This window comes from Borostomias antarcticus (genome assembly GCF_949987555.1).
Source record: "Borostomias antarcticus genome assembly, chromosome: 13".
In the NCBI taxonomy this organism is placed as follows: domain Eukaryota; kingdom Metazoa; phylum Chordata; class Actinopteri; order Stomiiformes; family Stomiidae; genus Borostomias; species Borostomias antarcticus.
In genome coordinates, this window is record NC_140246.1 from 7,333,929 (window position 1) to 7,346,681 (window position 12,753).

The 12,753-nt window shown below is 46.8% G+C and overlaps 1 protein-coding gene across 2 annotated transcripts in view; it reads right to left on the reverse strand.

The window, feature by feature from the left end:
- ppp1r12a (protein phosphatase 1, regulatory subunit 12A) overlaps positions 1-8,284 on the reverse strand; it is a gene marked incomplete at its 5' end in the record, with an annotated part of 53,746 nt that extends 45,462 nt beyond the window's left edge. For both annotated transcript variants that reach the window (XM_084448070.1, XM_084448069.1), the window contains one exon: positions 8,048-8,284. In XM_084448070.1, the coding sequence (XP_084304196.1) occupies positions 8,048-8,284 (237 nt within the window). The remainder of the gene's footprint in view (positions 1-8,047) is intronic.
- Between the last annotated feature and the right edge of the window lie 4,469 nt (positions 8,285-12,753).

A 12,753-nucleotide genomic window follows, 5' to 3' on the forward strand; every position in this document is an offset into this window, starting at 1 on the left:
GTGACTGCTGGAGAGCCAAACAACCCTGGGATGGCTTCAAGAGAGACCACACTGTGCCACGGGGGTTGGTGGTGGTGGGGGGGACACAGTCTGACGTCATCCCACAAACATCACAGCAGCTCAGTACTACATAAAGAGAGAGAGAGAGAGAGACGTAGACACCGAAATGGACAAGAGAGAAAGAGAGGGGAAGAGAGACAGGGGGGGCGGGCGTCCCTCCATCAACGCTTTTGATGGGTTCCTCTCCCTGTTTGCCTTACACAAACGTGTCAACAGGTAACCATTCACCAGGGACCGTTTCTCACCTGCCCGCAGAGCCCTGGCCACGTAGTGAGAGAGCTACGGCCTTCGAGTGTGGGCGTGAAATAGTCTGCATAGACGGGAGAACACGCGGTGACATCCAACAAAAGCCATCGAGTGGTGGAGGGGGGTGGGTTGGGACGCAGGCAGGTGTGAGGGGCAGCATCTGGTTTCAAATCGACCATTTGCCTTTTGATTTACACACCATTCGTCAGCTAGCTACACTGTCATTTAGGAGGGGGCGGCGTGTTGGCGTGACGCGGCCCGTCGGCATCCGAGGAGCGCCGTGCGGGATGCTAAGCTAACACCTCAGGGAGAAGAAGCGGGTGACGGGATCAAGTTTATCTCTGTAGTCTCGGCCGTCATGTCGTCAGTCAGAGCACATACGTGGCATCGGGGGGGTGGGTGGGGGGTCGAGTTAAACTCTGCTGAGGAATTCTTCTCCCCTCCAACTCCGGGTGAACCAGTTTCAACCTGCAGTGATGCTTGTCTCAAATACTTCAGACAGTCCCCCTTCGCCATTCCAGCCTCTCTGAAATTAGGGCATCTACACTTGGATGTGTAAAATGTCACGTACTGAGGCCCTAAATAACAGACGCAAATAGTAGGCCTTGTACGCTATTCAAGTTGGTTCTCAATTGTACTTAAGGATGAGAAGAAAACATGGGGTTTAGTTCAAACTACACCTACCTCAGATAAGCCAGGTTTAAAACAGGAGTTAAGAGTGCTTCTGCTCTCTAGGACACGTCTGACAGCACGCTAAAGGAAGCCAGGCAGATGTGTCACAATCAGGCAGATGACCGGACATGTTGAAAAGCACCAGAGCACGACAGCACAAGGACTTCCTGCACTTGATTATAGGGTTGGTGGAAATGCACTTGAATAAAAAATAAAAAAAACATTGGTGTGGCCTGCTAGACAAGGCATGACCTGCCAATTACTAAACACAGTAACGGCAGTGTGCTCTGCCATGCTAATATAAGAGCTGTCACTTATGTGTGATGGATGAGTGATTTCCCCAACCCTAGGTTGGATGACATACTAAAAGGTTAGGAGGCTGAATAAAATCAAGCAGGACATAAATTTGCAGTGAACGATCAGATGCTCCAGCAAGGCAGCTCAGAGATATCAAACATGTCTCTGGGTTAGCCGTTAACCTTTGAAGAAGACTGGTGGTTGAGTGCATGAGGCCAAACAAAGAAAAATAAGATCCAGATCGCCTTGATTGCGCACTATAAATAATGGAGTGGCAGTTTAATGTATTCTCGTGCTGCTATAGCCGCAATTATGAATGCATGGGTGGCTGTCCGCGTGTGCAGGTCGTTGAAAACAAAAGGGGCCAGTGAGGGTGAAGCAGTCGTGTAAGATACATATTTGAATCCCTCTCCTTGAAAACCGTCAAATATCAAATGCCTTAAACTAACTAGTGAGGGGCGGTCAGTGAAGTCAAGTCATATAGGGCCGGTCTCGTTACCACAGCTTCACCATAAAGCCAACGGCATACGGTCCCGTTTAAAACTCGGAGTCGCCGCCTCTCAACGCCGCTGACCTTTTGACGGGGCTGAAAGGCCTCCTGCTCGCGGCGGTAACCCCGCTTTCTCTGGTGCTCGTGTCAGAGAGGCTGGGGCAGGGGGCTCCCTCTCTAGGTCATCCCTCCTCCTCCCTCCTCGGACGAGCCCGACTCAGAAACGACTTTCTACGTGATAATAAGGAAGTGGGGGGCATTCTGTTTCTAAACCCTCCGCCACAAATCAGACGCCGTGCGCGTCGGGCGAGCCGGCCACGCCACGTCAATTTACCCGGGCCGCCCGCTGCCAAATGGGCCGCGGCCAAAGACGGGGCGCCGGGTGTTCTCGGTGTGCACTCTCGCTGTAGTTACTGTGCGATGTGACGAAGGCAACAAGAAAAGGGTACGTTTTCAAGAGAGGGACGGCCTAGTGCACGTCGCCGCCATCCCGTTCTCAGCGCTCGCGTCAAGCTCCGCCGATAAACATCATTATCATCAAAGGTGAACCACTGGCAGATGTCCCTCGTAATAATAAGCCACGCATCGCGCTCCCCCCGTAAGCGGCCACAAAACCCGATTCATCCCGGCTCCCAACTCAATTTTGTTTCAAATTGGGGCCGGCCTAGTCTAGGCTTCCAGGTCCTGACAAACATACCGATTCTCATCAGGTTAAGCGAGTTTTCAGCCCTGAGAGACGAAATATCAAAAAGAGCCGCATGACTGAGAGCGAATGTCCCAGAGCCGGAGACAAAAAACACTCTCCTTTACTCCGGTGGTGAACCGAGAGATTTGTTCAGGCTCAGTGTTATCTTGAAAGATTTTGTGGCTTCTTTGTTGGCTGTGTGCAAGAACCAAACCGGTAGACACTAGACAGACATGCGCGCGCGCACACACACAAACAAACACACACACGGGTAGGGTGGTGTAACAGGACGCCATGGGGACGCAGGGGCCTGTCGGCGGCGTCCCTCTCTGTGCCTCTCATTGGTGGACTGAGGGGGGGAGGGGGGGGGGGTCAGCCACAGCTGAGAATCTCCGGGTCGGGCTCGGGGCTGGAGCTCGGAGTGTAATTATGTAATGTGTTAATGTAACTGCCGCTGATCTGGGGCAGGGGCTGAAGAGAGAGGGAGAGGCCCCCGGTTTGTTCCATGTCCAGATCAATGCAGTCTGGTAGTCTCTGTGCGGCTCTTTGACCTGCCGCCACTGCCGCTCGTCTCTGCCCAGTCGGTGTTGCGTAACTCCTGGCGTATACAAATCCGCCGACGCGGGCAACTAGCAGCCTGGCATGAGCCACGCTTCCATGGTTACTGTACGTCGCACGAAGATGGCATTCGTGGATTTTTTTTTAAATTTCTTTTATTTATGGCCATACTGAGAGCGCCGTGTAAACTCAACACGGAGGACGTACAAAGTGAAATGTGAGGAATTTCATTCCAAGACCACACTACACTGTGACATTTGTTCTAAGGAATTCCAGAAACCTTCACAGTCCTTCAAACCTTCACAAACTATAGACAATTTGGCACATGCACTACATGACGGCGGCCTAACGCTGCACATTCCAAATGTAGTGTTCAATAGCGTACTACAGGTCTATACTACTGGCTCCGTAAAGAAAATGGGGCAGGTGAGATAGGGAGGGAGGGAGGGAGGGAGGGAGAGGTTGGGGGCTAGGTGACAGAGGGAGACGGAGAGATAAAGATGATGACTAGAACGAGATAGAGGGCTGGGGGACGGGGGGTTAGGTGACAGGAGGAGGGGGAGAGACGAGGGGAGGGGGGGGGGGTTAGGTGACAGCTGAGGAATGCCTGCGTGGCTCGGCTCTCTCTTTGCCATGGTTTCCACCGACTGTCATGCGAGGAATGCGCAGGCCGGGGCGACGGGAATGTTGCCCTCCCCGGGCACAGCGCGTCCGTCCGCACATCTCTCTCCCCCCGCTCATTCACAACTCTCCTTCCCTACGACAGCGAGCCATCGGGGTCTCCCTCGCAAGCACGGCAGGCACCGTCTCAACTGCTAAAATTCCCCCACCGGGACCATAGGAAAACAGGACATTCTTGTTTTTGTTTTTTTTATTATGTTTATTGAACAAAACAGGACATTCTTAACAAGTGCACCTTGAGACCAACAACTGGTATGAGTTTCTGGGTCATAAGAGTCTATTCAAGCAAGGACAGGACCTGTCTGGACAGTGATTCCCAAAGGGACTCGACCTCTTCATAGCAGGCCTATGCCAGGCCTCCAGCCTCCACTACAAGGCTATGTGTCGTGTGACTCATACCCAAAGTTAGTATCATCTCCTGAAGCCCAGTCAGAAGAACTTGTCAGTGGTATTTATAACCCCGGCTAGCACAATCACTGGACCCAAGTAGGAGTGACCAACCCTCCCTCTAAATACACAGTGCTGCTGTCACATCCAAAACCAGAGGTCACTGGCTCGTCACAGAGAGGGAGGGAAGGGGGGAGGGAGGGGAGATGGTTTAGGGCAAGGGCTGTATGTCAACGGCCTATGATGTCATTAACACTGGACAGACTCATAAATATTTGCTTAAGGTAGTATAACAGCTCTGGATCTAGGCTGTGCGAGTCCAGATATAGGCTAGGCTACGATTCAACAGGCTCTACTTCTTGATGAGAAAAACTCAAGATAAGAGCAAAAAAAGGCAAAATACTTTCCAAAGCAACCAGGTAAGATCTGGATTATAACTACTGTTAAGCCTATTTACAAAGTCAACCATGAGACCACGCTAACAGACGCATTCACGCATCTCCCTCTTGGTTTAAGCAAACCACCATCAGCTTGACCTCACTGCAATCCTAGGCTTAGCACTTTAAACGCAAATCCCTATATCGCCTACAACTCCTTTCTAAGACCACCAAGCTATGGGATCACATTCTGGGGCACCAGCACACACACACACACACACACAGACAGAGAGAGAGCAGCTCAAGGTCTCTCCAGACATGGTTAGGTCTGAGGAGCCGCTCTGCAAATTCTTTCCTCACTCTGCTCCTCCCTGAACACCGGCCCCAGAAAAAAGGCAATGTTTCACCCAAGGAGTCTGCACAGGGGGCTGGCTGGTTCTCGTGAAATGAAAGCAACTGAACTGCCAAATGAATAGCCAAAAAGGCTGCATGATGACAATCACTATTAGGAAATAACTTTCTAATTTCAGCCCGGATTAAAGGTTAGGGTTAGCAATGCATTACATTTAATCAACTTTCAAAAATAAAACAATTGATACAGCATGTTAGCGCAAAGTTTCCAAAGCCCAAGACTAGCCTGCCGACTGGGAAAGTATTGGACAGCTTTGACAATAAGCTTAATGCGATGCCTCCATGCCAAGGTGCTCATTGCGGCTTTTAAAGACAATGAGTGATGCATTGCTGAGCTCACTCACCACTAGGGATGTGCACGGTTAACCGATTTCTCGAGTACCCGAGTAGGCAATCTGCTAGTCGGAAAATAAACACTACTCGGTTAATCTAAAGGCTATATAATATGGCATGTTTTGCCGTGAAAGCGCGCATTTCTGAGCGCCTGTGCCCTTCTTCAATTGTTACCAAAGAGGATAGAGCGTTGGCGGCTGCCTGGAGGAAAGCGCTGTACTGTATATGGAGTCTTTTTAAGAGCGCTCCGGCACAGGTCCATGCGCGTATAGCCTACTCGTTTTCCAGCCTATAAAGAAATATTGAATGAATAGGCCTGTTGTTCAATAAATCTATTTAGTTTTGCATGGACATTTCTCTAATGAAGGCTTGACGCCGAAACATCCATTATTGTCCAATAAATTGGAAATAGGCAGTGAGTGCCGCGGTGCTTTTTAGATAACGCTAAAAATTAATTCACTTGTTATCCGGCATCGGCAGTAAAGGCTTGGTTTAATACTTAATTTATATTAGTAAATTAGAGGTCTGGTTGCATATTGTAGGCTTAGAGTTTTCAGAGTAGCCTAACGATAGGCTTAATAGGCTATGAGCTGGGCAGTGCATCCACATTAAAAGGCTGCGTTTTTCGATTCCGATAGCTTCATGAAAACCTGTGGGTTATTCAATCTGATAAGTAATGCATCCAACCACACATCAGCTTTTAAATATGTTTATTTGCAAGGGCATGGACGAGACATGAAAGCACCGCCACGGTAATAACGGCGGAAAAAAACGTTTTCCCCTCCGAGGGGGCCGGGGTTCAATGCGCTCTGTCTGGACGGTATCTTTTTTTGAGTTATCTTTTTTTTGAGTAATCGGTTACTCGAGTAGGATCAGGTTAGGTTACTCGGTTTTAAAATTAGTCGAAATTCCCATCCCTACTCACCACAGCACATCTATGGGCAGTGAGTAACGGATGAGATCACTGGAGATCTACGCCTAGTTGTAGACTCTATAATGCAACTCTTCTTCAATAAAAGTTTTAATTATTCTTTTTACACTATCAAGCAATTAGGTAAATGCAATCAATGCGGGTTACTTTGTTTGGCCCCCTTTGTAAAACCTTAGATGGAAATCCAGAGACAATAAGGGCACCATAATCTGTCCCTGGGTCAAAGTAGTTTCTTTTCCATAATGTGAACTGCATCCTTCGCTAAATGTTCTAACAGACAGTAAAACTTACGTTTCCCTGACATAGCTGAAAGCAACAGGTATTGAACTGTAAACACTGCATACCCTCTAAGAGACGTGTCAGTTATTATCAGGTTGCAGATGAATACAATCTAGTTACAAGAATCATTTGGCTGTGTGCAATGCATAATCTAACCATAGCTGTCAAGAGTGGAGCTGCAGAATGAAACTAGGCCACATCGAGTACATTAGGTAATAAAGATCATATAAGAAAGATATGATATTTACTATTCCCCGTCCACCAAATCGAGTTCTGTGCCGCTTTCAATCATAATGTTGACATTGCGACGATATGACCCAATATAATTTATAAGCAATCTGTGGTCAATGTCAAGACGTGGCTACATCAGCGTGTTGTTGCTAACCTTACTTAACTAGTTAGCACTAGCTTTACATGCTATCCTTACTCCTGACAACTGGCAATTGAGTTGGCTATCTAGATAACATTAGATAGCAAGTGTTTGCGAACCATGATGCCCAATTGTGCAGACACCAGATAACGTAAAGCCTGGAAATGATAGAACTAACGTAGATAACATGACTACCCTTGCAGCTAGCACGGGTGTCTGCTCGCTTGCTCGCCGCTAGCACTGGCTAACTAGCGATGTTACTTTGGGTGGCTAGACAATCATTACCGATAACGTTTTTATAACTATAACTCAAACCAACATTAACGTTAGATAAGATGGCAAGCTAGCTAATGTCTGTTAGCTTGCTGGCTAACATAGCTAGCTGACCAGCTCTTCAACTGAGCACCTAAAAGGTCGTATGCTCGTGTTTTTATTCATGCAATCGACTTTTATAGCACTATGGAGAACAGAAGCAACTCACTAGGCATGACGTTTTGTGGTAGCTGGCCAAGATTGAATAAGAATCTCCGGGGGAGTCTCACTTCTAAAACCAGAGAGAGCTAATGAGTTAGCTTAGCACGGGCACTTCCAGTCCCCTCTGTAGCTGGATATGCTCTTCGCTCATCCACTAGCTAGGCTAACCTCACGGGCAAAGGCTAGCTGGCTACTTTGCTAACGTTAGTGCTAGCTATAGAACTGTATGCCCCTTGGCCATCCAAAAAGACGTTCCTCTCATATCTATGGACGTATATTGCAACTGAATTCAGAGATGCGACCTTATCTCGAGTATTTGACTGAAGCTTGTACTGTTAACGTTAGTAGGGCGGGTGCGAGACGGATAGCTAAGGTAAGCTAGCTGGATTGGCCATGATCAAGGCTAACAAGCAGTAGCTAACTTAGCTAACGTTAGCTAGCAAGACTGTTTGAATCATTTGGCTAATGGAAGAGATAGGACAGTTGGGTATATCTAGCTAGAATGTACATGGATAGCTAGCTTTCATTCATTTTCGGAAAAGGGGTTATTCCGAAGGCGTTGTTTAGCCCGTCCCAATGACCAATTCAATCAACAATACAGTCACAGCCCGATATTGAAGCCAGGAGAATTGTGGCCCTCTGTGCGTCGAGGACGGGCGTGCTAGGTAAACAGAATGAGAAGGGCTCTCTTTTTGACAGGTAGCTTGCTTCCATCTTTGGTTCCATTGCTGCATGTCCCTGGGACTTATTGTGCGGACAGCATATAGGCTTGGCGTTGTATAAATAGCAAACCCACCTGATGGAGGGCAGTGAGACCATCTACATTGGCGTAGTTGATGTCGGCGCCCCGGTCAAGCATTCGGAGCACCTCCTCGGAGTCGCCGCTGGAGCAGGCGGCCAGAAACACGGCGCCATCGTCGAACTTCACCTTCGTCTTCTTCTTTTTCAAAATAGGAGGCTCGAGATCGGTCTCCGAGCCTAGCCATCGTTTTAACTGTTCATTCCTCTTCTGCTTGGCGTCCGCCATCTTCATCCCCTCCTGTCTTGGGCTTCTTATCTTTCTCCGAGAGAGGATATACTTTATAGTGCCACTATCCCACAGCGCACTGGGGCGTGGGAAGGGGGGGCTGAAAGAGGGCGTCTGGATTGTTTTCCATAAACTCGCGAGTCGCGAGACAAAGGGTAACCCGTTTTAGATCCCGAGGACAGCCGGTCCCTGACCGGATGAGTGGAGTTGCATAGGCCTACTGAAGAAGATGCCTTTGAGTTGACTTTTTAAGTAGTGGTGCCAAAGTTATTTTCAATAATACAAATTTATATACACCTTCTATTTTTACAATCTATAATTCCACGTATTAGAGGGACGAGTATTACAACCCGGCTGTTGCTCCCTCGCCGTATGCACACTGTCGACGGGAGCTGGCGTACAAAACGTGTTGACCCAATGAAACGTCATCTCAGGATCTGCAGTATAACGTCATCATCAGCAGATATGGGGAAAAGTGTTCGGGTCAGGGAGTGTGTTATTAGAGGCTTCATAAATAAGAACACTAGGCCCAGAATAATGTCGTTTGACATTATGAGTTTTCTCAGAATAGTATTTCATGTGTTTAAGATAACTAGTTCCAAGAACATTGTGTCCTGCAGCTTAGTGCTGATTGGTCAGGTGGTAATAACCTCAGATCAGAGATCAATTTGTCTTTGATTATCTTCTGACACACCAGAGTCTACATGTAAATAAATTAAATGAACACTCACTGCAATGGATGTGTGCAAATATACCCCATTACTGTGCACGAAAAGCAGAACTTATTCTAGGTGGAAAATTGAGTGGCCTGCTGTTCTCATGTTAAAGATCATATAGATAAGATTTTTATGTATGATAATAATAATAATAATAATAATAACAATAATAATAATAATAACAAAAATAATGATACATCCAGAGAGCTTTTGCAGAATAAAAGTAGGCTATTGCTTTTCCCCTCAAAAAATATTGAGTCTGAATTTATAACTTTAAGAACTGTTGATGGGTTCGTCAAGATTAATGTTGCATCGTCAAAAGTCACAGCTGTGGCACATAACTCAGAGAGAATCCTTGATGAGGGGCCACTTCCATGCTTTATCATATATTTTACTTCCCTGTATTGTGAGTTCCAATAATCTCACAATCTCACGATAGAAAGGTAACAGATGGCATATAGAAATCTTAACAATGTTCAATTGTGAACCACATCAATAGGCTTTGACACAATTTTGTAATTAACATTACAAAACACTTTAAATTTCCCTAAACCTGAATTTACTAGAAGGTGATAGATAGATAGATAGATAGATAGATAGATAGATAGATAGATAGATAGATAGATAGATAGATAGATGGATAGATAGATAGATAGATAGATAGATAGATAGATAGATAGATAGATAGATAGATAGATAGATAGATAGATAGATAGATAGATAGATGGATAGAGAGAGAGAGAGAGAGAGAGAGAGAGAGAGAGAGAGAGAGAGAGATGGCTTAGGCAATGTCTGGATATGATTACATTACTTATGATAGACATAAGGTGAAGGTTCCAGTAACCGTGTAGCTGAGATTGCACAAAAATATTCAAAAATAAATCACTGTGGTCATAAGATGGATGATAAATGGTAAAGAATATCAACCTTGATTCTAAGTATGAAGTTTATATTTTTTAGTTTTTGGAAGAATGAATGATCTTTTTTTATGCATATTCCTCTTTTATTCTATTGAAGATGATATTTGGTTAGAATAATATAACTATGAGAATCCACAAAGCATTGCACAAACCTTGCATTCTAATGGTAATATACTGGGAGAACAAACATACTATGTCAACCTCAGATAGGCATGTGCCGCAATCCTGTTATACAAACTATCAAAGCATTTATCCATTAATATACACATGGCTAGACACAGGGCCACAGTAAGTGCAGTATGGGGAAGTGTCTGTCTGTTATAAGTTCCTCATTCATGACAGACCAAATGTGTACTAAAGAGCAATATAAAGCACTTTTTTTCACCACCAACAAGTAATGATTTGATGGGAACACTTGAAGCCCCTGGAATGCCTAGTGGCCGTGCCGCTGGTGTGGTCTCACATAGGCTCCACCGAAAGCAAGGTGGCCCGGCGAAGAGCGGGTTTTTATTTTGGCACCACGGTGCGTTATTGTTGGCAGGCGCCCATGTGTACGCAACAGGGGGGGTTGCCTCCACATTCGCAGGTTGTGGATTTGTGGCCACGTTCCAGTTCCTAAGAAGTCCAATGTAGCACGCTGTTACAGTTTTCAAATGTCCATAATGATCGTGTTTATGGGTTGAAGTGCACTTACTGGTAGTCTAATTGCTCAGCCAATCCTGATGGGAATGGCTCCAGGACCTCAATATAGTTTTGATTAAAAAAGAATGTCTATAATGCACCTGCAGGGTGAGTATGCATGTGCATGGTTCAATGTTGCAGGGCCTAAACCTATACTTGTGTCCATTTTCACTAATTTTGATGACAACTTTGTTCAACAGGTGGCCACATTTATCACAGTCAACATGACGGAGGCTATGAGTTGAGCAGCATGCGGCTGACTGGACGTCACCCACTGAGGTGAATTTTTGAAAAAGCACCATCCAGAAAGCTGTCAGGCGAAACACATGATCCAAATAGTTTTCTGAGCGTGAATCACACAGGTTCAAACTTCAAGGTGAACCACTGTGAGAACAGTGGGGTGCGGGGAGCGGTTCCATGATCGTGTCTCTCCTCCTGCTTCCCAGATTCAACACACTACCACCACTTAGTCTCCCAGCCCCAGCCTCATACATCAGACCCTGCTAGACATTGAGTGAGGACAGACGAACAGTAATTGATTTCTGCAGACGCGGCAACATGAATCAGCCTCTCCTGGTTTGGCCACAGGGATGAGGCGTGGAGGATTCTGGGCCAGGATGGAGGGGGGGGGGGGGGGGGGGGGGGTCCGAGGAGGCCAAGATACACAGAGGAAGATCAGACCTTAATTCATCCTGATTTACTGGCATCCCGGGAGCCTTGACGGTGCGAGTGAAGCATCATGGGACCTGTCCTGGAGGGAGGTCTGTTGAGTCACAGGGATGGCGGTGGAGCACACTGAACATGCTGTGGTGTCAGGATGTTGGCCAGAGGGGTTTATTTTGCTGATATCAGGAGAGCTGGAGGGAAAGTGATGTGTAAGCAGGGAGCAGAGCAGACCTCCCAGTGATCAACAGTGTGAGGGAACCCACGTATGTCACATCCAGTTCAGTGTGTGTGTGTGTGTGTGTGTGTGTGTGTGTGTGTGTGTATGTGTGTGTGTGTGTGTGTACGTCTGCCTGTGTGTGTGTGTGTGTGTGTGATGTGTGTGTGTGAGAGAGAGAGTGAGAGAGAGAGTGTGTGTGTGAGAGAGATTTCGATCTGTGCTGGGTTTCTGTTGAACATGATATCTGTCTAATGTGTCTGCAAATTGTACTTCTCAACATTTTCATGGAGCTGCTTACACAACGGCTGAGCACTTATACTGTACAGTATATCAATTAGCTTACTCAACACTTGAGGTGCCAAAATTCATCTCTAAAAAGTTCCTGCTTCTGCTTTCTGACAATGATGCATTGTGATGATTGGAGGAATCCTAATTGAGTCATACTGATCAAAACCAGAGGGTAGTTATAGTCAACTATCCTACACAAACAAGTTATCATATCAGGAATGGATATTCAACAGGACCATTTGCGGAACTCTGTTGGACTGAGCAGACCGACAACCCACTGTTAGACTGCACAAATCAGGGCATTTGTCACGTTGTCTGGAAGTGATGTGTCACTTCAAACTACATAGTGCGTATCTGGATTTTCAGCAAGGAGGATGGGCGAAACTTCAAAGGCAGCCTGCGACAGAGGCAGGACCAGCGATGGAGGTGGATTGGCTTTCTCCCCGCGGCAGGCGGAGAGCACCAGCGAAGCGTCTGTGCGTGTGATACTGTGGGCCTGCCAAGTTCACTCTCACGCCGTGCGGTTTTACAGCCAAGGCCCTCGGAGACCCCGAGGGTGATCATCTTGATTATGTAGGCTTCTTATTGGCACGCCTTGTGAGAAACAAGGCCCCTAAGGTAAAATCATATGCCCCACCCCCACCCAAAGCCAAACACACACACACAAACGCATGTATGCACACACACACACACACACACACACTGACACACACACACACACACACACACAGACACTCACTCTCTCCTTGTCATTCACCTCCTGACCAGGATATCACACAACCAGGAAGTCAATATCTCCACCATCTTTGTCTCCTACAAGATGTATGCAGTACAGTACTGTATGTACAGTATGCAGTTACCATAGCCACCCCAAGCCACCCTGTCTGATGGCCTAACAGTGTGGTCACCGGCGCCACCCGGGCTATCATGGGATGTAGCCTCTCTGTTGCTATGACTACCTCATCTAATTTATCACCTATAGACATG